This window comes from Dendropsophus ebraccatus, chromosome 1 (genome assembly GCF_027789765.1).
Source record: "Dendropsophus ebraccatus isolate aDenEbr1 chromosome 1, aDenEbr1.pat, whole genome shotgun sequence".
NCBI classification, from domain to species: domain Eukaryota; kingdom Metazoa; phylum Chordata; class Amphibia; order Anura; family Hylidae; genus Dendropsophus; species Dendropsophus ebraccatus.
Genome location: NC_091454.1, coordinates 233,616,981 through 233,642,800, shown reverse-complemented (window position 1 = coordinate 233,642,800; position 25,820 = coordinate 233,616,981). Strand labels below are relative to the sequence as shown.

Sequence of the window (25,820 nt, the reverse complement as noted above, 5' to 3'; positions counted from 1 at the left end):
ATAGTACCCCTGTATCCTCTATAGTACCCCTGTATTACCCTGTATCCTCTATAGTACCCCTGTATTACCCTGTATCCTCTATAGTACCCCTGTATCCTCTATAGTACCCCTGTATTATTCTGTATCCTCTATAGTACCCCTGTATTACCCTGTATCCTCTATAGTACCCCTGTATTATCCTGTATCCTCTATAGTACCCCTGTATCCTCTATAGTACCCCTGTATCCTCTATAGTACCCCTGTATCCTCTATAGTACCCCTGTATTACCCTGTATCCTCTATAGTACCCCTGTATCCTCTATAGTACCCCTGTATTACCCTGTATCCTCTATAGTACCCCTGTATTACCCTGTATCCTCTATAGTACCCCTGTATCCTCTATAGTACCCCTGTATTATCCTGTATCCTCTATAGTACCCCTGTATCCTCTATAGTACCCCTGTATCCTCTATAGTACCCCTGTATTACCCTGTATCCTCTATAGTACCCCTGTATCCTGTATAGTACCCCTGTATTATCCTGTATCCTCTATAGTTCCCCTGTATCCTCTATAGTTCCCCTGTATCCTCTATAGTACCCCTGTATCCTCTATAGTACCCCTGTATCCTCTATAGTACCCCTGTATTACCCTGTATCCTCTATAGTACCCCTGTATTACCCTGTATCCTCTATAGTACCCCTGTATTACCCTGTATCCTCTATAGTACCCCTGTATTACCCCTGTATCCTCTATAGTACCCCTGTATCCTCTATAGTACCCCTGTATTACCCTGTATCCTCTATAGTACCCCTGTATCCTCTATAGTACCCCTGTATCCTCTATAGTACCCCTGTATTACCCTGTATCCTCTATAGTACCCCTGTATTATCCTGTATCCTCTATAGTACCCCTGTATTATCCTGTATCCTCTATAGTACCCCTGTATTACCCTGTATCCTCTATAGTACCCCTGTATTACCCTGTATCCTCTATAGTACCCCTGTATTATCCTGTATCCTCTATAGTACCCCTGTATTACCCTGTATCCTCTATAGTACCCCTGTATTACCCTGTATCCTCTATAGTACCCCTGTATTATCCTGTATCCTCTATAGTACCCCTGTATTACCCTGTATCCTCTATAGTACCCCTGTATCCTCTATAGTACCCCTGTATCCTCTATAGTACCCCTGTATCCTCTATAGTACCCCTGTATTACCCTGTATCCTCTATAGTACCCCTGTATCCTCTATAGTACCCCTGTATCCTCTATAGTACCCCTGTATCCTCTATAGTACCCCTGTATTACCCTGTATCCTCTATAGTACCCCTGTATTACCCTGTATCCTCTATAGTACCCCTGTATTACCCTGTATCCTCTATAGTACCCCTGTATCCTCTATAGTACCCCTGTATTATCCTGTATCCTCTATAGTACCCCTGTATTACCCTGTATCCTCTATAGTACCCCTGTATTACCCTGTATCCTCTATAGTACCCCTGTATCCTCTATAGTACCCCTGTATTATCCTGTATCCTCTATAGTACCCCTGTATTACCCTGTATCCTCTATAGTACCCCTGTATTATCCTGTATCCTCTATAGTACCCCTGTATCCTCTATAGTACCCCTGTATTACCCTGTATCCTCTATAGTACCCCTGTATCCTCTATAGTACCCCTGTATTATCCTGTATCCTCTATAGTACCCCTGTATCCTCTATAGTACCCCTGTATTACCCTGTATCCTCTATAGTACCCCTGTATTACCCTGTATCCTCTATAGTACCCCTGTATTATTCTGTATCCTCTATAGTACCCCTGTATCCTCTATAGTACCCCTGTATTACCCTGTATCCTCTATAGTACCCCTGTATTACCCTGTATCCTCTATAGTACCCCTGTATTACCCTGTATCCTCTATAGTACCCCTGTATTACCCTGTATCCTCTATAGTACCCCTGTATCCTCTATAGTACCCCTGTATCCTCTATAGTACCCCTGTATTATCCTGTATCCTCTATAGTACTCCTGTATCCTCTATAGTACCCCTGTATCCTCTATAGTACCCCTGTATTATCCTGTATCCTCTATAGTACCCCTGTATCCTCTATAGTTCCCCTGTATCCTCTATAGTACTCCTGTATCCTCTATAGTACCCCTGTATCCTCTATAGTACCCCTGTATTACCCTGTATCCTCTATAGTACCCCTGTATTACCCTGTATCCTCTATAGTACCCCTGTATTAGGCTAGGTTCACACAGTATATTTCAGTCAGTATTTTTACAACCAAAACCAGGAGTGGATTAAAAACACAGAAAGGCTCTGATCACACAATGTTGAAATTGAGTACATAACAATTCCTAATAATACGTAATACGGGGGTACTATAGAGGATACATTAACAGTAAATAACGGCCATTATTTCAATATAACGGCCGTTGTTCTAAAATAACAGCAAATATTTGCCATTAAATGACGGCCATCAACTCAATTTCACCATTGTGTGAACAGAGCCTTTCTGTGTTTTCAATCCACTCCTGGTTTTGGTTACAATATGAGGACCACAATACTGACAAATATTTGTAGTGTGAACCCTGCCTTACCCTGTATCCTCTATAGTAGCCCTGTAATACCCTGTATCTCCGTATCCTATATAGTACCCTCACTGGGGAGAGGTCAGGCACTTATACTGGGGAGAGGTCAGGCACTTATACTGGGGAGAGGTCAGGCACTTATACTGGGGAGAGGTCAGGCACTTATACTGGGGAGAGGTCAGGCACTTATACTGGGGAGAGGTCAGGCACTTATACTGGGGAGAGGTCAGGCACTTATACTGGGGAGAGGTCAGGCACTTATACTGGGGAGAGGTCAGGCACTTATACTGGGGAGAGGTCAGGCACTTATACTGGGGAGAGGTCAGGCACTTATACTGGGGAGAGGTCAGGCACTTATACTGGGGAGAGGTCAGGCACTTATACTGGGGAGAGGTCAGGCACTTATACTGGGGAGAGGTCATCTCACAGTCAATTAATATTTTCCTGGCATTTGCCAAACCTAGACTGGTCCATCAGATGCCAGATAGAGAAGTGTGATCCACGAATCCACCTAAAATGTTTCAAACGATTCAGAGTTCAGTGGTGTTGGCTTCACCCCTCTCCATCTGAGCCCTGGCATTGTGCTTCTCTATGTGAGGTAAAAGTTCATTGGTGATGGCTTCACTCCTCTCCATGTGACGCTTGGCACTGTGCTTTGTGGTGTGAGACTTGCATGCAGCTGCTCAGTCATGAACTCCCATGCCATGGATATCCCAGGGGGCACAGCTCTTGTGCTGATGTTACTGCTGTGTGAGGTTTGGTCCCTGCAGTCATAGAATCAGTAGTGTGTTGGTAATTTATGCGTTTCAGCACTCGGTATCCCCCAAAGGGACGACATCTCACTGACTGGTTGCGGCGGTGGTTCCTATTACAGCTCCTTACTGTATTGGTGAACCATTCTGGCACTAATGGTCGTAAAGGCAGACTGCAATGGTCGGGCAATAGGACAAACACATGGAGCGATGGGGAAGAGTTGGGGCCCAATATCTTGCTTCATATGTGTATCATCATCTCTCTTCTATTGTCTTGGCCAGGACCTTTCTTCATCCGTCTGTTATTACCTCTGCCCTATTGTCTTGGACGGGACCTTTCTTCATCCGTCTGTTCTGACCTCTCCCCTATTGTCTTGACCGGGACCTCTCTCCCCTATTGTCTTGGACGGGACCTTTCTTCATCCGACTGTTCTGACCTCTCCCCTATTGTCTTGGGCGGGACCTTTCTTCATCCGTCTGTTCTGACCTCTCTCCTATTGTCTTGACCGGGACCTCTCTCCCCTATTGTCTTGGACGGGACCTTTCTTCATCCGACTGTTCTGACCTCTCTCCTATTGTCTTGACCGGGACCTCTCTCCCCTATTGTCTTGGATGGGACCTTTCTTCATCTGTCTGTTCTGACCTCTTTCCCCTATTGTCTTGGACGGGACCTTTCTTCATCTGTCTGTTCTGACCGGGACCTCTCTCCCCTATTGTCTTGGACGGGACCTTTCTTCATCCGACTGTTCTGACCTCTCTCCCTTATTGTCTTGACCGGGACCTTTCTTCATCCGTCTGTTCTCACCTCTCTCCTATTGTCTTGGCCGGGACCTCTCTCCCCTATTGTCTTGGATGGGACCTTTCTTCATCTGTCTGTTCTGACCTCTTTCCCCTATTGTCTTGGCCGGGACCTTTCTTCATCTGTCTGTTCTGACCGGGACCTCTCTCCCCTATTGTCTTGGACGGGACCTTTCTTCATCCGTCTGTTCTCACCTCTCTCCTATTGTCTTGGACGGGACCTTTCTTCATCCGTCTGTTCTGACCTCTCTCCCCTATTGTCTTGACCGGGACCTTTCTTCATCCGTCTGTTCTCACCTCTCTCCTATTGTCTTGGCGTCGTGGTACATTTCCTCTTTTGTCTCCTCTCAGGTCTTGGGTCTGGACTTATTCTTGGGCTCTCGGGATGGTTGGCCAGCCCTGTTCTGGGTGACATTGATTCCTGCTGCTGTACAATCAGTTTTGCTGCCGTTTTGCCCAGAGAGCCCCCGTTTCCTGTACATTGTGTGTGAACAGGAGGGCCAGGCTCGGATAAGTAAGTCATCTCCCATTGTATAGTGGCCATTCAGGGAAGGTCACAGCACTGAGGTTTTGTGTCGCCCATCATTCAGGTTTACGACGTCTTACCGGTCTCTTGGATGTCTCAGAAGATCTCTCAGAAATGAAGGAAGAGAAGAGACAGATGGATACACAGCAAAAAGTCTCCATTTTGCAGATCTTCCGATCTCGGAGCTATAGACAACCCATAGTAGTAGCCATAATCCTACAACTCTCCCAACAGCTGTCGGGTATTAATGCGGTAAGCCTGCCCCCCACCCTGCAGAGCTATGCTCTAAGCCTGCCCCCCACCCTGCAGAGCTATGCTCTAAGCCTGCCCCCCACCCTGCAGAGCTATGCTCTAAGCCTGCCCCTCACCCTGCAGAGCCATGCTCTAAGCCTGCCCCCCACCCTGCAGAGCCGTGCTCTAAGCCTGCCCCCCACCCTGCAGAGCCGTGCTCTAAGCCTGCCCCCCACCCTGCAGAGCCGTGCTCTAAGCCTGCCCCCCACCCTGCAGAGCCGTTAGCTAAGCCTGCCCCCCACCCTGCAGAGCAGTGCTCTAAGCCTGCCCCTCGCCCTGCAGAGCCGTGCTCTAAGCCTGCCCCCCACCCTGCAGAGCCGTGCTCTAAGCCTGCCCCTCGCCCTGCAGAGCCGTGCTCTAAGCCTGCCCCCCACCCTGCAGAGCTATGCTCTAAGCCTGCCCCTCGCCCTGCAGAGCCGTGCTCTAAGCCTGCCCCTCGCCCTGCAGAGCCATGCTCTAAGCCTGCCCCTCGCCCTGCAGAGCCGTGCTCTAAGCCTGCCCCTCGCCCTGCAGAGCCGTGCTCTAAGCCTGCCCCTCGCCCTGCAGAGCCGTGCTCTAAGCCTGCCCCTCACCCTGCAGAGCCATGCTCTAAGCCTGCCCCTCACCCTGCAGAGCCATGCTCTAAGCCTGCCCCTCGCCCTGCAGATCCATGCTCTAAGCCTGCCCCTCACCCTGCAGAGCCGTGCTCTAAGCCTGCCCCTCGCCCTGCAGAGCCGTGCTCTAAGCCTGCCCCTCGCCCTGCAGAGCCGTGCTCTAAGCCTGCCCCTCGCCCTGCAGAGCCGTGCTCTAAAACTGCCCCTCACCCTGCAGAGCCGTGCTCTAAGCCTGCCCCTCACCCTGCAGAGCCGTGCTCTAAGCCTGCCCCTCGCCCTGCAGAGCCGTGCTCTAAGCCTGCCCCTCGCCCTGCAGAGCCGTGCTCTAAGCCTGCCCCTCACCCTGCAGAGCCGTGCTCTAAGCCTGCCCCTCGCCCTGCAGAGCCGTGCTCTAAGCCTGCCCCTCGCCCTGCAGAGCCGTGCTCTAAGCCTGCCCCTCACCCTGCAGAGCCGTGCTCTAAGCCTGCCCCTCACCCTGCAGAGCCGTGCTCTAAGCCTGCCCCTCGCCCTGCAGAGCCGTGCTCTAAGCCTGCCCCTCACCCTGCAGAGCCGTGCTCTAAGCCTGCCCCTCGCCCTGCAGAGCCGTGCTCTAAGCCTGCCCCTCGCCCTGCAGAGCCGTGCTCTAAGCCTGCCCCTCACCCTGCAGAGCCGTGCTCTAAGCCTGCCCCTCACCCTGCAGAGCCGTGCTCTAAGCCTGCCCCTCGCCCTGCAGAGCCGTGCTCTAAGCCTGCCCCTCACCCTGCAGAGCCGTGCTGACACGACTCTTCTCTGCTGCAGATCTTCTATTACTCCACTGACATCTTCTCGAAGGCTGGAGTGGAGCAGCCGATCTACGCCACCATTGGAGCAGGAATTGTAAATACGGCATTTACAGTTGTGTCGGTGAGTTGTGTTATTCACTTCAATTATGCCAATTAATGACTCTTCAGCCTATTTGTAGGAGTATGTTCTGCCATAGGAGATCCAGGAAAAAAGGTTCCATCATGTCTTTCCCTCCTGTAACATATATAAAGGTTTCCATCATGTCCTCTCTTTCCCTTCTTCCTCCTGTAACATATATAAAGGTTTCCATCATGTCCACCCTTTCCCTTCTTCCCCCTGTAACATATATAACGGTTTCCATCATGTCCTCCCTTTCCCTTCTTCCTCCTGTAACATATATAAAGGTTTCCATCATGTCCTCCCTTTCCCTTCTTCCTCCTGTAACATATATAAAGGTTTCCATCATGTCCTCCCTTTTCCCTTCTTCCCCCTGTAACATATATAAAGGTTTCCATCATGTCCTCCCTTTCCCTTCTTCCTCCTGTAACATATATAAAGGTTTCCATCAGGTCCTCCTTTCCCTTCTTCCTCCTGTAACATATATAAAGGTTTCCATCATGTCCTCCCTTTCCCTTCTTCCTCCTATAACATATATAAAGGTTTCCATCATGTCTCCCCTTTCCCTTCTTCCTCCTATAACATATATAAAGGTTTCCATCATGTCCCCTCCTTTCCCTTCTTCCTCCTGTAACATATATAAAGGTTTCCATCATGTCCTCCCTTTCCCTTCTTCCTCCTGTAACATATATAAAGGTTTCCATCATGTCCTCCCTTTCCCTTCTTCCTCCTGTAACATATATAAAGGTTTCCATCATGTCCTCCTTTCCCTTCTTCCTCCTGTAACATATATAAAGGTTTCCATCATGTCTCCCCTTTCCCTTCTTCCTCCTGTAACATATATAAAGGTTTCCATCATGTCCTCCCTTTTCCCTTCTTCCTCCTGTAACATATATAAAGGTTTCCATCATGTCCACCCTTTCCCTTCTTCCCCCTGTAACATATATAAAGGTTTCCATCATGCCCTCCTTTCCCTTCCTCCTCCTGTAACATATATAAAGGTTTCCATCATGTCCTCCCTTTCCCTTCTTCCCCCTGTAACATATATAAAGGTTTCCATCATGTCCTCCCTTTCCCTTCTTCCTCCTGTAACATATATAAAGGTTTCCATCATGTCCTCCCTTTCCCTTCTTCCTCCTGTAACATATATAAAGGTTTCCATCATGTCCTCCTTTCCCTTCTTCCTCCTGTAACATATATAAAGGTTTCCATCATGTCTCCCCTTTCCCTTCTTCCTCCTGTAACATATATAAAGGTTTCCATCATGTCCTCCCTTTTCCCTTCTTCCTCCTGTAACATATATAAAGGTTTCCATCATGTCCTCCTTTCCCTTCTTCCTCCTGTAACATATATAAAGGTTTCCATCATGTCCTCCCTTTCCCTTCTTCCTCCTGTAACATATATAAAGGTTTCCATCATGTCCACCCTTTCCCTTCTTCCCCCTGTAACATATATAAAGGTTTCCATCATGCCCTCCTTTCCCTTCCTCCTCCTGTAACATATATAAAGGTTTCCATCATGTCCTCCCTTTCCCTTCTTCCCCCTGTAACATACAGCTTCCCCATGGATGGATATGCACCACTGTAGATGTGTTACTTACTCCGATAGCTTCCCCATAGATGGATATGCACCACTGTAGATGTGTTCTGGATCTTACTCCGATAGCTTCCCCATAGATGGATATGCACCACTGTAGATGTGTTACTTACTCCGATAGCTTCCCCATAGATGGATATGCACCACTGTAGATGTGTTCTGGATCTTACTCCGATAGCTTCCCCATAGATGGATATGCACCACTGTAGATGTGTTACTTACTCCCATAGCTTCCCTATAGATGGATATGCACCACTGTAGATGTGTTACTTACTCCGATAGCTTCCCCATAGATGGATATGCTCCACTGTAGATGTGTTACTTACTCCGATAGCTTCCCCATAGATGGATATGCACCACTGTAGATGGGTTACTTACTCCGATAGCTTCCCCATAGATGGATATGCAGCACTGTAGATGTGTTACTTACTCCGATAGCTTCCCCATAGATGGATATGCACCACTGTAGATGGGTTCTGGATCTTACTCCGATAGCTTCCCCATAGATGGATATGCACCACTGTAGATGTGTTACTTACTCCGATAGCTTCCCCATAGATGGATATGCACCACTGTAGATGTGTTACTTACTCCGATAGCTTCCCTATAGATGGATATGCACCACTGTAGATGTGTTACTTACTCCGATACCTTCCCTATAGATGGATATGCACCACTGTAGATGTGTTACTTACTCCGATAGCTTCCCCATAGATGGATATGCACCACTGTAGATGTGTTCTGAATCTTACTCCGATAGCTTCCCCATAGATGGATATGCACCACTGTAGATGTGTTACTTACTCCGATAGCTTCCCCATAGATGGATATGCACCACTGTAGATGTGTTACTTACTCCGATAGCTTCCCCATAGATGGATATGCACCACTGTAGATGGGTTACTTACTCCGATAGCTTCCCCATAGATGGATATGCACCACTGTAGATGGGTTACTTACTCCGATAGCTTCCCCATAGATGGATATGCACCACTGTAGATGTGTTACTTACTCCAATAGCTTCCCCATAGATGGATATGCACCACTGTAGATGTGTTACTTACTCCGATAGCTTCCCCATAGATGGATATGCACCACTGTAGATGGGTTCTGGCTCTTACTCCACTAGCTTCCCCATAGATGGATATGCACCACTGTAGATGGGTTCTGGCTCTTACTCCACTAGCTTCCCCATAGATGGATATGCACCACTGTAGATGGGTTCTGGCTCTTACTCCGATAGCTTCCCTATAGATGGATATGCACCACTGTAGATGCGCTACTTACTCCGATAGCTTCCCCATAGATGGATATGCACCACTGTAGATGGGTTACTTACTCCGATAGCTTCCCCATAGATGGATATGCACCACTGTAGATGTGTTACTTACTCCGATAGCTTCCCCATAGATGGATATGCACCACTGTAGATGTGTTACTTACTCCGATAGCTTCCCCATAGATGGATATGCACCACTGTAGATGTGTTCTGGATCTTACTCCGATAGCTTCCCCATAGATGGATATGCACCACTGTAGATGTGTTACTTACTCCGATAGCTTCCCCATAGATGGATATGCACCACTGTAGATGGGTTCTGGATCTTACTCCGATAGCTTCTCTATAGATGGATATGCACCACTGTAGATGTGTTACTTACTCCGATAGCTTCCCCATAGATAGATATGCACCACTGTAGATGTGTTACTTACTCCGATAGCTTCCCCATAGATATATATGCACCACTGTAGATGCGCTACTTACTCCGATAGCTTCCCCATAGATGGATATGCACCACTGTAGATGTGTTACTTACTCCCATAGCTTCCCCATAGATATATATGCACCACTGTAGATGTGTTACTTACTCCGATAGCTTCCCCATAGATGGATATGCACCACTGTAGATGTGTTACTTACTCTGATAGCTTCCCTATAGATGGATATGCACCACTGTAGATGTGTTACTTACTCCGATAGCTTCCCCATAGATGGATATACACCACTGTAGATGTGTTACTTACTCCGATAGCTTCCCCATAGATGGATATGCACCACTGTAGATGTGTTACTTACTCCGATAGCTTCCCCATAGATGGATATGCACCACTGTAGATGTGTTACTTACTCCGATAGCTTCCCCATAGATCAGGGGTGGGGAACCTCCGGCCCGCGGGCCGCATCCGGCCCCTGAGACCTCCCGATGCGGCCCGCAGCTCCCCTGTGACACGCGCTGCTGTGGAGGAGGAAGGAGCCGGCGCACACAGCATCCTCCGGTGTCTGTGACAGCTGCCGTGCTGTCTGTGTCGGCTCCTTCCTCCTCCAGAGCGGCGCGTGTCTTCAGTCTCCTGCGGGCTGCGTGCGATGACGTCATTTCATCGCGCGCCGCCTGCAGGAGAAGACCGGCACAGAGGTCCTGGGAGAGAAGAGGACCTGGGCAGCGTGGGAGCGGAGGTAAGGTGAGTGGGATGTTTATTTTTTTTTATTTGGGGGTTAAATAGGCCACCAGGGACATGACTGATGGGGGGGATAACTAGGCTACCAGGGACATGACTGATGGGGGTTAACTAGTCCACCAGGGACATGACTGATGGGGGGGGGGGGGATAACTAGGCTACCAGGGACATGACTGTTGGGGGGGATAACTAGGCCACCAGGGACAAGACTGTTGGGTGTTTACTGGTCCACCAGAGACATGACTGTTGGGGGTTAACTGGTCCACCAGAGACATGACTGTTGGGGGTTAACTGGTCCACCAGGGACATGACTGTTGGGTGTTTACTGGTCCACCAGAGACATGACTGTTGGGGGTTAACTAGGCTACCAGGGACATGCCTGATGGGGGGGATAACTAGGCCACCAGGGACATGCCTGATAGGGGTTAACTAGGCTACCAGGAACATGACTGTTGGGGGTTAACTGGTCCACCAGGGACATGCCTGATGGGGGTTAACTAGGCTACCAGGGACAGGCCTGATGGGGGTTAACTAGGCCACCAGGGACATGACTGTTGGGGGTTAACTAGGCCACCAGGGACATGACTAATGGGGGTTAACTAGGCTACCAGGGACAGGCCTGATGGGGGGTTAACTAGGCTACCTGGGACATGCCAGATGGCGGTTAACTAGGCTACCAGGGACATGCCTGATGGGGGGGGGGGGGGGGTTAACTAGGCTACCAGGGACATGAATGAGGGATTAACTAGGCTACCAGGGACATGACTGATGTGGGTTAACTAGGCTATCAGGGATATGCCTCATGGGGGTTAAATAGGCCACCAGGGACATGCCTGATGGGGGTTAACTAGGCTACCAGGGACATGACTGATGTGGGTTAACTAGGCTACCAGGGACATGCCTGATGGGGGTTAACTAGGCTACCAGGGACATGCCTGATGGGGGTTAACTAGGCTACCAGGGACAGGCCTGATGGGGGTTAACTAGGCCACCAGGGACATGACTGATGGGGGGGATAACTAGGCTACCAGGGACATGACTGATGGGGGTTAACTAGGCTACCAGGGACATGGCTGGGGGTTAACTACAATAGCAGGGGCACTAGGGGAACAATACCTTGCCTTGCCCTGGGTGCTGCAAACCCCCGCTACTAACTGCCGCCCACGGTATGCGGCCCTCGAATGATTTTATTAATGCCCGACCGGCCCTCGACATGGAAAAGGTTCCCCACCCCTGCCATAGATGGATATGCACCACTGTAGATGTGTTACTTACACCGATAGCTTCCCCATAGATGGATATGCACCACTGTAGATGTGTTACTTACTCCGATAGCTTCCCCATAGATGGATATGCAGCACTGTAGATGGGTTACTTACTCCGATAGCTTCCCCATAGATGGATATGCACCACTGTAGATGTGTTACTTACTCCGATAGCTTCCCCATAGATGGATATGCACCACTGTAGATGTGTTCTGGATCTTACTCCGATAGCTTCCCCATAGATGGATATGCACCACTGTAGATGTGTTACTTACTCCGATAGCTTCCCCATAGATGGATATGCACCACTGTATATACGTTATTTACTCCGATAGCTTCCCCATAGATGGATATGCACCACTGTATATATGTTATTTACTCCGATAGCTTCCCCATAGATGGATATGCACCAATGTAGATGCGTTACTTACTCCGATAGCTTCCCAATAGATGAATGTTCTGTAGTGGACTTGAGCTCATTCACCGCTCTCATCTCTCACATGTTGGATGGCAGCCACTTCTGTAAGGAACCAAGTCCTCTCCGCAATCTCTCCTGAATAAGGTGCCCCACCCTGTGTTAGATGCATCAGTGGTTGTCTCCACCCACTTCGAGGGTGAGGTTGGCCATTGACTGAAGAAAGCCATCACTTCAAGGAGGTCCTTGTCTCTGTGGATAGTTACAATCCCCTAATGTAGGCCGTTCATACTATGGTCTCATACTGACAGCATCTGCTGCTCGGGAGGCATCTGCTAACCTGCCTTGCTGCGTTGCTTGCAGACATCATGAGATCTGACATACTCATCATTGGGTGAAGGGCACCAACTGGGGAGTTCTGAGAACCCAGACCGCTTGTGTCACTTTCTCTGGTGGATGAGACAAGGTCACAGACTGAGCATCTAATCTACCCCAGGAATGGTCACCGGCCAGGAATATAAAGTGATGCAAGGTTTAGACATCATGCAGGAAGGAGACAATGGTGACCTTGGATTCTCTCAGGATGGTAACTACAGCTGATTGTCCCATCTACTTCGATCCTAAGATAAGAAGGGATTTATGTATAGACCAGGCAGGTAACCTTGTAGAGATATATGTATATACCAGGCCAGTAATCTTGTAGAGATATATGTATATACCAGGCCGGTAACCTTGTATAGATATATATACCAGGCCAATAACCTTGTATAGATATATATACACCAGGCCGGAAACATCATATACTGTGTAGGATAGAAGCCGGATTAGTCAGCAGTATATAGCTATAGGATAGAGGCCGGATTAGTCGGCAGTATATAGCCTTAGTGGGGCCAGGTTAGTCAGCAGTTTATAGCTATAGGGTTGGGTCCGGATTAGTTGGCAGTATATAGTTATAGTGTGGCAACAGTCTTATCTTCTCCATGTTTCCTTCCTCAGCTCTTCCTGGTGGAGCGCACTGGACGTCGGACCTTGCACCTTGTGGGTCTTGCTGGGATGATCACATGTGCAATATTGATGACAACGGCCATGGTGTTACAGGTGAGCAGCAATGCATGATGGACCACAATTGATAAATCCCATTATAACAAGAAACACACAACCCCATACATGTATGACAGGTGATCAGTCCCCCAAGGCAGAGATCAGCAACATCCATCTGCTAATGCATTAGCCACTACACAGCCGTGGAAGCACGCACATACACACACAGCCAAAGGAGCACACGCGCGCACACACAGCCAGGTACGCACACGCACACACATCACCAAGCACGCTTACACACAGCAGGAGGCACACGCTACGTCAAGCACACTCACAGCAGGGGGGCACACGCCGCCAAGCACACACATAGCCAGGGGCGCACAAACACGCTTAGAAGCTTAAAAGAAGGGGTAGAAGTGTGTCATAATTGTGACAGTCCAACAGTACAAAGCTGATGGGACACAGACGTGACACACAGGCCGAGATGTCCTCGCTGGAGCCCCCATACCAGGCCGCTCCGCATAGACGTGTGATACAGGCCAGAACATCCCCCCCTACAATCCCCCATGCCAGGTCGCTCCGCATAGACGTGTGATACAGGCCAGAACATCCCCCCCTACAATCCCCCATGCCGGGTCGCTCCGCACATAGATGTGTCACACAGTCCGGGACGTCCCCGCTGGAGCCCTCACGCCGGGATGCCGCTGGGATGTCCAGGCCTGCATCACACATCTATGCGGAGTAGCTCGGTGTGAGGGCTCCAGGACACCTCTCTTTGTAGCTTGTCCAGAGAACCTCAGCTCTCCTTTTACACACATTTATTCTGTTATTCCTTCGGTGTATAGGACATTTTAAGAAGGCTAGGCTCACACGTTTTTGCAAACCAATTATTGCAAAAAAAATGGATGAAAAATATAGATGCAATCGTGTGCATCTGTTTTCACATTGACTTCCATTAATTTCCATTATAAAAAAAGAAAATCAAAATGGAACTTATTTTTAACAGACACAAAACGAGGTCGACTGTTTATTTATATGTTAATCCATTTTGATCCCTTTTTTAATAATGGAAGTCAATGGGAAAAAAAGTGTGAACCCAGCCAAACCTTGTCAAGTTATCAGCCAATGAAGTCACTTCTGTAGTGATTATTGACAAGTTTTATATGTATAGAGAGATAATGGCAGCACTCCTCCGTCTCTCTCTCCTGACCCAACAACATCCAGGGAGAGATCGAGTGGATCGTTCACAGCACTCCACTCGACATTCAAACAAGTGACTTTATTGCATGAAAAAAACAAGTGAAAATTAACAATGTTGCACAGCAAAAATCAACGCAACGTTTAGGCGAATCAGTTGCCATTTTCAAGCGTCGCGCTACCTCCCGGCCATCAGCTGTATCACCAGTGAAAATCACTATGGGGGAGATTTATCAAACTGGCGTAATAGAATTGTCTTAGTCGCCCCTAGCAACCAATCAGATTCCATTTTTTACTCATCATAGGTCCTTTGGGAACTGAAAGGTGGATTCTGATTGGTTGTTAGGGGCAACTAATGGTGCGTTTACATGTAACGATTAACGTACAAATTTGCGCGATAACAAACGAATTCAAACGATAATCGTACTTGTAAACGCAGCGAACGATCATACGACGAACGATACATCGCGCATTTTGATCTTTCAACATGTTATCAAATCGTTGTTCGTCGTTCACACGGAACGTTTTGCGAATTTTTTGCGAACAGTTGTTTGCCGATTTAACCAATGTGTGAGATAGGCTTAAGCGTTTGCAAAACGATCACACAACAAATTTTCCGTACGATGTATCGTACCGTCTAAACGCTGCTCGTTATGAAAAAAAAACGTTACTCCGACATAGTTAATCGTACGATCGGGCCAATTATCGTTACGTGTAGCCGTATCACCAGTGGAAATCACAGTATACAGGTTAGATACAGGACGTCTCTGGGCTACCTCCCGGCCGTCAGCCCTATCACCAGTGGAAATCACAGTATACAGGTTAGATACAGGACGTCTCTGGGCTAACTCCCGGCCGTCAGCCGTATCACCCGTGGAAATCACAGTATACAGGTTAGATACAGGACGTCTCTGGGCTACCTCCCGGCCGTCAGCCCTATCACCAGTGGAAATCACAGTATACAGGTTAGATACAGGACGTCTCTGGGCTACCTCCCGGCCGTCAGCCCCATCACCAGTGGAAATCACAGTATACAGGTTAGATACAGGACGTCTCTGGGCTACCTCCCGGCCGTCAGCCCTATCACCCGTGGAAATCAGTGTACAGGTTAGATACAGGACGTCTCTGGGCTACCTCCCGGCCGTCAGCCATATCACCAGTGGAAATCACAGTATACAGGTTAGATACAGGACGTCTCTGGGCTACCTCCCGGCCGTCAGCCCTATCACCCGTGGAAATCACAGTATACAGGTTAGATACAGGACGTCTCTGGGCTACCTCCCGGCCGTCAGCCCTATCACCAGTGGAAATCACAGTATACAGGTTAGATACAGGACGTCTCTGGGCTACCTCCCGGCCGTCAGCCCCATCACCAGTGGAAATCACAGTATACAGGTTAGATACAGGACGTCTCTGGGCTACCTCCCGGCCGTCAGCCCCATCACCAGTGGAAATCACAGTATACAGGTTAGATACAGGACGTCTCTGGGCTACCTCCCGGCCGTCAGCCCTATCACCCGTGGAAATCACAGTATACAGGTTAGATACAGGACGTCTCTGGGCTACCTCCCGGCCGTCAGCCCTATCACCAGTGGAAATCACAGTATACAGGTTAGATACAGGACGTCTCTGGGCTACCTCCCGGCCGTCAGCCCTATCACCAGTGGAAATCAGTATACAGGTTAGATACAGGACGTCTCTGGGCTACCTCCCGGCCGTCAGCCCCATCACCAGTGGAAATCAGTTTACAGGTTAGATACAGGACGTCTCTGGGCTACCTCCCGGCCGTCAGCCCCATCACCAGTGGAAATCAGTTTACAGGTTAGATACAGGACGTCTCTGGGCTACCTCCCGGCCGTCAGCCCTATCACCCGTGGAAATCACAGTATACAGGTTAGATACAGGACGTCTCTGGGCTACCTCCCGGCCGTCAGCCCTATCACCAGTGGAAATCACAGTATACGGGTTAGATACAGGACGTCTCCGGGCTACCTCCCGGCCGTCAGCCCCATCACCAGTGGAAATCACAGTATACAGGTTAGATACAGGACGTCTCTGGGCTACCTCCCGGTCGTCAGCCGTATCACCCGTGGAAATCACAGTATACAGGACGTCTCTGGGCTACCTCCCGGCCGTCAGCCCCATCACCAGTAGAAATCACAGTATACAGGTTAGATACAGGACGTCTCTGGGCTACCTCCCGGCCGTCAGCCCCATCACCAGTGGAAATCACAGTATACAGGACGTCTCTGGGCAACCTCCCGGCCGTCAGCCCCATCACCAGTGGAAATCACAGTATACAGGTTAGATACAGGACGTCTCTGGGCTACCTCCCGGCCGTCAGCCCCATCACCAGTGGAAATCAGTTTACAGGTTAGATACAGGACGTCTCTGGGCTACCTCCCGGCCGTCAGCCGTATCACCCGTGGAAATCACAGTATACAGGTTAGATACAGGACGTCTCTGGGCTACCTCCCGGCCGTCAGCCCTATCACCAGTGGAAATCACAGTATACAGGTTAGATACAGGACGTCTCTGGGCTACCTCCCGGCCGTCAGCCCCATCACCAGTAGAAATCAGTATACAGGACGTCTCTGGGCTACCTCCCGGCCGTCAGCCCCATCACCAGTAGAAATCACAGTATACAGGTTAGATACAGGACGTCTCTGGGCTACCTCCCGGCCGTCAGCCCCATCACCAGTGGAAATCACAGTATACAGGTTAGATACAGGACGTCTCCGGGCTACCTCCCGGCCGTCAGCCCTATCACCAGTGGAAATCAGTATACAGGACGTCTCTGGGCTACCTCCCGGCCGTCAGCCCCATCACCAGTAGAAATCACAGTATACAGGTTAGATACAGGACGTCTCTGGGCTACCTCCCGGCCGTCAGCCCCATCACCAGTAGAAATCACAGTATACAGGTTAGATACAGGACGTCTCTGGGCTACCTCCCGGCCGTCAGCCCCATCACCAGTGGAAATCAGTGTACAGGTTAGATACAGGACGTCTCTGGGCTACCTCCCGGCCGTCAGCCCCATCACCAGTAGAAATCACAGTATACGGGTTAGATACAGGACGTCTCTGGGCTACCTCCCGGCCGTCAGCCATATCACCAGTGGAAATCACAGTATACAGGTTAGATACAGGACGTCTCTGGGCTACCTCCCGGCCGTCAGCCCTATCACCAGTGGAAATCACAGTATACGGGTTAGATACAGGACGTCTCTGGGCTACCTCCCGGCCGTCAGCCCCATCACCAGTAGAAATCACAGTATACAGGTTAGATACAGGACGTCTCTGGGCTACCTCCCGGCCGTCAGCCCTATCACCAGTAGAAATCACAGTATACGGGTTAGATACAGGACGTCTCTGGGCAACCTCCCGGCCGTCAGCCCCATCACCAGTAGAAATCACAGTATACAGGTTAGATACAGGACGTCTCTGGGCTACCTCCCGGCCGTCAGCCGTATCACCAGTGGAAATCAGTATACAGGTTAGATACAGGACGTCTCTGGGCTACCGACCGGCCGTCAGCCATATCACCAGTGGAAATCACAGTATACAGGTTAGATACAGGACGTCTCTGGGCTACCTCCCGGCCGTCAGCCGTATCACCAGTGGAAATCACAGTATACAGGTTAGATACAGGACGTCTCTGGGCTACCGACCGGCTGTCAGCCATATCACCAGTGGAAATCACAGTATACAGGTTAGATACAGGACATCTCTGGGCTACCTCCCGGCCGTCAGCCCCATCACCAGTGGAAATCACAGTATACAGGTTAGATACAGGACGTCTCTGGGCTACCTCCCGGCCGTCAGCCGTATCACCAGTGGAAATCAGTATACAGGTTAGATACAGGACGTCTCTGGGCTACCTCCCGGCCGTCAGCCCCATCACCAGTAGAAATCACAGTATACAGGTTAGATACAGGACGTCTCTGGGCTACCGACCGGCTGTCAGCCATATCACCAGTGGAAATCACAGTATACAGGTTAGATACAGGACGTCTCTGGGCTACCTCCCGGCCGTCAGCCGTATCACCAGTGGAAATCACAGTATACAGGTTAGATACAGGACGTCTCTGGGCTACCGACCGGCTGTCAGCCATATCACCAGTGGAAATCACAGTGCATTTATAGCGTACAAATAACGCTTAGTTACAGGACGTCTCATGGTGATAAACGTGCTCCGCTCTCTCGGTTCTGATCACTGCATCGGCCTTTGAGTAACCCCATATTACTGGATGTTCCGTAATGCCCACTAGAGAAGCCCATGTGGGAGGACAATCCAGTATCCAGAGCCTTCCAGTACAATACAGCAGGTAAAGGAGATTGAGAGGGTATATGAGATAGCACCTAGGATCTCAGGACCTCAAAGAATAATGTGAGATCGGGGAACTGAATGTGTTCATAGACAATACAGTATCCCTGAATAAGGTGCCCACCAAGGGAGGTCAGGGTCCTGCTGTAATAATCTCACCTTATTCTGCTATAAGTCATCTAATTTAGCCCATACTCCATTCAGAACTATGAAAACCAACCTCACTGGGTTCACACGGCCAGCAACTACCAGAGGCAAGGAGGGGTCCTCCATGTCCTAACGTAGTCCACTATGGAGTGTAAGGCCCCGTCCCGCTGTACCAGTCTGCCACTTAAGTCATCTGATATTACGTTACATGTGTGGAGCTCTGGAATCAAGGGCGCTTCATAATACTGGCTGTGGTCACTCGCTCCTGCTCCCCCACAGCTTCTCGCTGGTATCAGGACACAAAGGAAATGCCCTCAGTGACTCGATGGGGACTGAGAAACAGGTCGGGGGTGAGGAGTGCTGTACTTTTTATTGTAGCCTGGGAAGATTTCCATAAAATGTACCTAAAAGGCTAGACAATCCCTTCAAGCTTGCACATGTCCACCGCTTCACACCAGTCTAATGACCATGTTTTGTCCCCAGGACTCCATGCCATCCATCAGTGCACTCAGCATGGCAGCCATCTTTGGATTTGTTGCATTCTTTGAGATCGGTCCTGGTCCTATCCCCTGGTTTATTGTTGCTGAACTCTTCAGTCAAGGACCGCGGCCTGCCGCTATGGCCATCGCAGGGTGCACCAACTGGACCTCAAACTTCATAATTGGAATGGGATTCCCGTATGTAGCGGTGAGTAGTTGGGCTGTGCCAGTACTTCACACCAGATCTGGCAGCATTTCCACCAATAACCAGTATTTCCTTCTTCCAGGACCTCTGTGGCCCTTATGTCTTCCTGCTCTTCGCTCTGCTACTCTTGTGTTTCCTCATATTCACCTATTTCCGTGTGCCAGAAACCCGGGGAAGGTCATTTGATGAGATCTCACACGCTTTTGGCAGAAGAAATCCATCCCTGCTAGAGCATGAAATCAAGGCCTGTACGGAGCTGGACAGCCTTGGTGGTGGAGATGAAATGTAAGGCCTAGAGCAGACCTCACATCGCCATTATGTATCTCTGGGATCTGGTGCCGTTGGGGGGTCTTATGTGACTACCTGGAAGCCCCAGCTCCTGCTCCCTCCATTATATATCTCTGGCACCGTTACAGGGCCCTATGATGTGACTACCTGGAAGCCCCAGCTCCTGCTCCCTCCATTATATATCTCTGGCACCGTTACAGGGCCCTATGATGTGACTACCTGGAAGCCCCAGCTCCTGCTCCCTCCATTATATATCTCTGGCACAGTCACGGGGCCCTATGATGTGACTACCTCGAAACCCCAGCTCCTGCTCCCTCCATTATATATCTCTGGCACAGTCACGGGGCCCTATGATGTGACTACCTGGAAGCCCCAGCTCCTGCTCCCTCCATTATATATCTCTGGCACCGTTACGGGGCCCTATGATGTGACTACCTGGAAGCCCCAGCTCCTGCTCCCTCCATTATATATCTCTGGCACAGTCACGGGGCCCTATGATGTGACTACCTGGAAGCCCCAGCTCCTGCTCCCTCCATTATATATCTCTGGCACCGTTACGGGGCCCTATGATGTGACTACCTGGAAGCCCCAGCTCCTGCTCCCTCCATTATATATCTCTGGCACAGTCACGGGGCCCTATGATGTGACTACCTGGAAGCCCCAGCTCCTGCTCCCTCCATTATATATCTCTGGCACCGTTACGGGGCCCTATGATGTGACTACCTGGAAGCCCCAGCTCCCTCCATTACATCCCAGTCTCTTCAGCACTGCCCACCAAGAGGACTTCGGCTGCTCAGGACTCAAATGGTTTAATTAAGATTGGAGCCAATCTTGTATGCCAAAGGGTAACAGTGCCCCCTACTGGGAGATACCTAAGCTGTACAGAAGGTGCCAACCAATTAGTCCAGAACCAGTCGCCTGTACACAGAGTGCTATGACCCATCAAGTATATAGTCTTATGTATAAATGTATATATTGTTGCTGTGTCAGTAAAACATTTTAAACCAAGAGACAAACTTTTGCCCTCTACCACCCATCCGGGTACCAACTACACCCTGCATATCTAGAGGGCACCCCCAAAGCTGTCATACAGACCATGGCACAGCCTGTGTGCACTACATGCCAGGACAGGTCTCCCATCCTGTAAAAGGGGGGCCGGGGATTTCCCATGACGCCAGTCTGGCACAGGGGGGCCGGGGATTTCCCATGACGCCAGTCTGGCACAGGGGGGCCGGGGATTTCCCATGACGCCAGTCTGGCACAGGGGGGCCGGGGATTTCCCATGACGCCAGTCTGGCACAGGGGGGCCGGGGATTTCCCATGACGCCAGTCTGGCACAGGGGGGCCGGGGATTTCCCATGACGCCAGTCTGGCACAGGGGGGCCGGGGATTTCCCATGACGCCAGTCTGGCACAGGGGGGCCGGGGATTTCCCATGACGCCAGTCTGGCACAGGGGGGCCGGGGATTTCCCATGACGCCAGTCTGGCACAGGGGGGCCGGGGATTTCCCATGACGCCAGTCTGGCACAGGGGGGCCGGGGATTTCCCATGACGCCAGTCTGGCACAGGGGGGCCGGGGATTTCCCATGACGCCAGTCTGGCACAGGGGGGCCGGGGATTTCCCATGACGCCAGTCTAGCACAGGGGGGCCGGGGATTTCCCATGACGCCAGTCTAGCACAGGGGGGCCGGGGATTTCCCACGACGCCAGTCTAGCACAGGGGGGCCGGAGATTTCCCACGATGCCAGTCTAGCACAGGGGGGCCGGAGATTTCCCACGATGCCAGTCTAGCACAGGGGGGCCGGGGATTTCCCACGATGCCAGTCTAGCACAGGGGGGCCGGGGATTTCCCATGATGCCAGTCTGGCTCCGTGGGGTGGCTAGTGGGGACGAAGCCATTCTGGCACAGGGGGGCCGGGGACTTCCCATGATGCCAGTCTGGCTCCGTGGGGTGGCTAGTGGGGACGAAGCCATTCTGGCACAGGGGGGCCGGGGACTTCCCATGATACCAGTCTGGCACGGGGGTGGGGGGTGGATAGTGGGGACGAAGCCAGTCTAGCACAGGGGGGTTGCCCATGATGCCAGTCTGGCACAGGGGGGGCCAGGGGATGACCAGGTAAGTGACAGCCCCCCCAATGCGTCACATCATGCTCACAGTAATGCACAACACACAGGTTCTGCGCTTCCATCTTTACTAGCACACAAGTCAGTGCAATGAAGAAAACCCATAAAAGTGCAACAAAGTCCCAAACTGTGTAATGGGGGCGAAGTCCACCTCGCCCTAGGTCACGCCGTGTCACTGTGATCCCAGTGTCTGTGCTGCTTTACGATGGAAGAAACATCCCTTGTACCTGCCGAGACAAGAACAATGATCAGTGAAGACCGAAACGAATATATACAAGCCCTTCCCCAGCACCATCTAGTGTCCCATATACAGCTTCTGCCCCACCACCATATAACCTCTTACCACCATACATCCCCACACTGCCATATAGTCACCTGCATGGCTCCTAGATGAGAACGTACCTGGTAATGGAGGCATCACTCTACTGCAGGGGCTGGCACAGGACTTGGCGCAGACACCTGTAATATATGGAGAGATCCTTAGGGTACATAGGATGACAGGATAGCCCTGCTCATCAGCACATCTGCAGACTGCCCCCTACTGAGCCTAATGGGAACAGCAAGCAAAAGGGGTTTATAGAGGCCCCTTCCTCAACAACTCAGTCTATAAGAACAACTATAGAATAAAGCGCAGTCCCCCACCATACTAACTGGGGGTGGGGGGGGAACGAATGGGTGCTGTCACTATAGACTGATAAAAACTAATCTGACTCTAAGCCGCCCACCTGAAGACACCAAATCATCCATTTTAGAGGGGCTACAGTATGCAGCTATTTCCATCCCAACGCAAGGTCGTGAAACGTGCAGACCAGGCTGCGGCCCAAAGTATCCAGACACACAGGAGGCCGCCATGGCACTTGGTGAGCCAGCCAGGAGACACGTACGAGTTGTCAATGATTTCATCCATCCTTCAGCCCTTGTAGACTTTATTTTGCCCTTGGAATAGTATTAAGAGTGAGACGGCAGTATGTTTGGTTTTACAAACCCCCAAGGCTCAGGATTTGACTCCTGCGGGCCGGAGAGGATAGATGCAGCCCTACAGCCTATGGCTGTGTCTAGGTTTTCTGGACTGCCCTAGGGCTGAATATCTTCTCCAGCCATTGCGAGCCAACTGAGGAGGAAAAAAAACCTAGAAGTTACCACTGCCTATGGGGATCCTCCACACCATGGCCATTGCGGCATCTCTAAAACCATTTGAGGGCTGCACAACTGTATCACCACTGCCTTGTGAGACACTGATCGACCCAGTCGTGTCACACGCCATTCACTTATATGGCCCAAACATAGTCAGCTAGTGACCGAGTAATTACCTGTATCTTTTTACGTACAGATGTGTCATGTATAAACTCATGAGTGGGGAATCAGCTGAACATAGACTCGATTCACTGACGTAAAGCAGATCTGTATCAGTCCGACCATCAACATCTAATAATGGACATAACCATAGCATCCACCCTGCTAAAAATCAGCCGGCTATAGTGTCAAATAGACTGCCCCCCAATTATAAAGGACATGGCTGGAAAGGATTCTCCTAGGCCGGAAGGGAAATTCACTGGAAGTGATGACATTGCTATTCGGAGCTGGTTCTCCAGCTTTGTGGCAATCTGGATACAAGACAAAAAACCCCTCACAGCAGTACAAGGATCCAACCAGATGGATATTTCAGAGCATCTCCTCGGTAGGAAACCTATCCCTTCCCTTCACAACGCTTAAAAGACGTCCAGCAACGGGCACCAGAGCTACCCTGCTTAGACAAGGCCAATGCCCCTTGCTTTCTGCCCGTTCTGTGGCTGGATTCTCTCATGTTGAGATTATTGAGTACAACGACCGGTTCCATGTTAAAGGGGCGGCAAAAATGTTCAGTTCCATCTGTTCACTTCTCACATGCTGGAGTCTTCTCACTTCCTGACATTTATCAGCATAATAAAAGGGCTGTAGGCAGGGGCGTAGCTAGGATTCATGGGGTCCCACAGCAAAAAACTGTATGGGGCCCCCCTCCCCTACACACTGATATATATATAAAAAATATACACACACACACATACACACTCTGATTTGGCCGAAAAAAAATTATCTTGTGGCCAGAGGCAGAATCCTACGGTTATATACATAGGTGCAGAAACAGACTACCTTATGCTTAACCCTTTGTTTCCGGTCTCTTCCTGAGGTAACCGTACATAGTGTACAGGTGGATGGGGAGATGTTTCCGGTCTCTTCCTGAGGTAACCGTACATAGTATACAGGTGGATGGGGAGATGTTTCCGGTCTCTTCCTGAGATAATTGTACATAGTATACAGGTGGATGGGGAGATGTTTCCGGTCTCTTCCTGAGGTAACCGTACATAGTATACAGGTGGAGGGGGAGATGTTTCCGGTCTCTTCCTGAGGTAACCGTACATAGTATACAGGTGGATGGGGAGATGTTTCCGGTCTCTTCCTGAGGTAACCGTACATAGTGTACAGGTGGATGGGGAGATGTTTCCAGTCTCTTCCTGAGGTAACCGTACATAGTATACAGGTGGATGGGGAGATGTTTCCGGTCTCTTCCTGAGGTAACCGTACATAGTTTACAGGTGGATGGGGTGATGTTTCCGGTCTCTTCCTGAGGTAACCGTACATAGTATACAGGTGGATGGGAGATGTTTCCGGTCTCTTCCTGAGGTAACCGTACATAGTATACAGGTGGATGGGGAGATGTTTCCGATCTCTTCCTGAGGTAACCGTACATAGTGTACAGGTGGAGGGGGAGATGTTTTCGGTCTCTTCCTGAGGTAACCGTACATAGTATACAGGTGGATGGGGAGATGTTTCCAGTCTCTTCCTGAGGTAACCGTACATAGTATACAGGTGGATGGGGAGATGTTTCCGGTCTCTTCCTGAGGTAACCGTACATAGTATACAGGTGGATGGGGAGATGTTTCCGGTCTCTTCCTGAGGTAACCGTACATAGTATACAGGTGGATGGGGAGATGTTTCCGGTCTCTTCCTGAGGTAACCGTACATAGTATACAGGTGGATGGGGAGATGTTTCCGGTCTCTTCCTGAGGTAACCGTACATAGTGTACAGGTGGATGGGGAGATGTTTCCCGTCTCTTCCTGAGGTAACCGTACATAGTATACAGGGGGATGGGGAGATGTTTCCGGTCTCTTCCTGAGGTAACCGTACATAGTATACAGGTGGATGGGGAGATGTTTCCGGTCTCTTCCTGAGGTAACCGTACATAGTGTACAGGTGGATGGGGAGATGTTTCCGGTCTCTTCCTGAGGTAACCGTACATAGTGTACAGGTGGATGGGGAGATGTTTCCGGTCTCTTCCTGAGGTAACCGTACATAGTGTACAGGGGAATGGGGAGATGCGTCCGGTCTCTTCCTGAGGTAACCGTACATAGTGTACAGGGGGATGGGGAGAGGTTTCCGGTCTCTTCCTGAGGTAACCGTACATAGTGTACAGGGGGATGGGGAGATGTTTCCGGTCTCTTCCTGAGGTAACCGTACATAGTATACAGGTGGATGGGGAGATGTTTCCGGTCTCTTCCTGAGGTAACCGTACATAGTATACAGGTGGATGGGGAGATGTTTCCGGTCTCTTCCTGAGGTAACCGTACATAGTATACAGGGGGATGGGGAGATGTTTCCAGTCTCTTCCTGAGGTAACCATACATACTATACAGGTGGATGGGGAGATGTTTCCGGTCTCTTCCTGAGGTAACCGTACATAGTATACAGGTGGATGGGGAGATGTTTCCGGTCTCTTCCTGAGGTAACCGTACATAGTATATAGGTGGATGGGGAGAGGTTTCCGGTCTCTGAGGTAACCGTACATAGTGTACAGGTGGAGGGGGAGATGTTTCCGGTCTCTTCCT

The 25,820-nt window shown here is 50.2% G+C and overlaps 2 protein-coding genes across 3 annotated transcripts in view; one reads left to right on the top strand and one right to left on the bottom strand.

The window, feature by feature from the left end:
• SLC2A4 (solute carrier family 2 member 4) overlaps positions 1-20,836 on the top strand; it is a 42,724-nt gene extending 21,888 nt beyond the window's left edge. Inside the window, exons 4-9 of the mRNA XM_069950375.1 lie at positions 4,479-4,641; positions 4,718-4,905; positions 6,315-6,419; positions 13,146-13,247; positions 19,344-19,547; positions 19,627-20,836. Coding sequence (XP_069806476.1) covers positions 4,479-4,641; positions 4,718-4,905; positions 6,315-6,419; positions 13,146-13,247; positions 19,344-19,547; positions 19,627-19,833 — 969 coding nt within the window. The 3' untranslated portion in view covers positions 19,834-20,836. The remainder of the gene's footprint in view (positions 1-4,478; positions 4,642-4,717; positions 4,906-6,314; positions 6,420-13,145; positions 13,248-19,343; positions 19,548-19,626) is intronic.
• A 1,171-nt stretch (positions 20,837-22,007) lies between these two features.
• The window catches only part of YBX2 (Y-box binding protein 2), a 33,109-nt gene continuing 29,296 nt past the window's right edge, over positions 22,008-25,820 (bottom strand). For both annotated transcript variants that reach the window (XM_069953073.1, XM_069953150.1), the window contains 2 exons: positions 22,359-22,415; positions 22,008-22,183 (listed from right to left, as the gene is read on the bottom strand). In XM_069953073.1, coding sequence (XP_069809174.1) covers positions 22,374-22,415 — 42 coding nt within the window. In that variant the 3' untranslated portion in view covers positions 22,008-22,183; positions 22,359-22,373. The remainder of the gene's footprint in view (positions 22,184-22,358; positions 22,416-25,820) is intronic.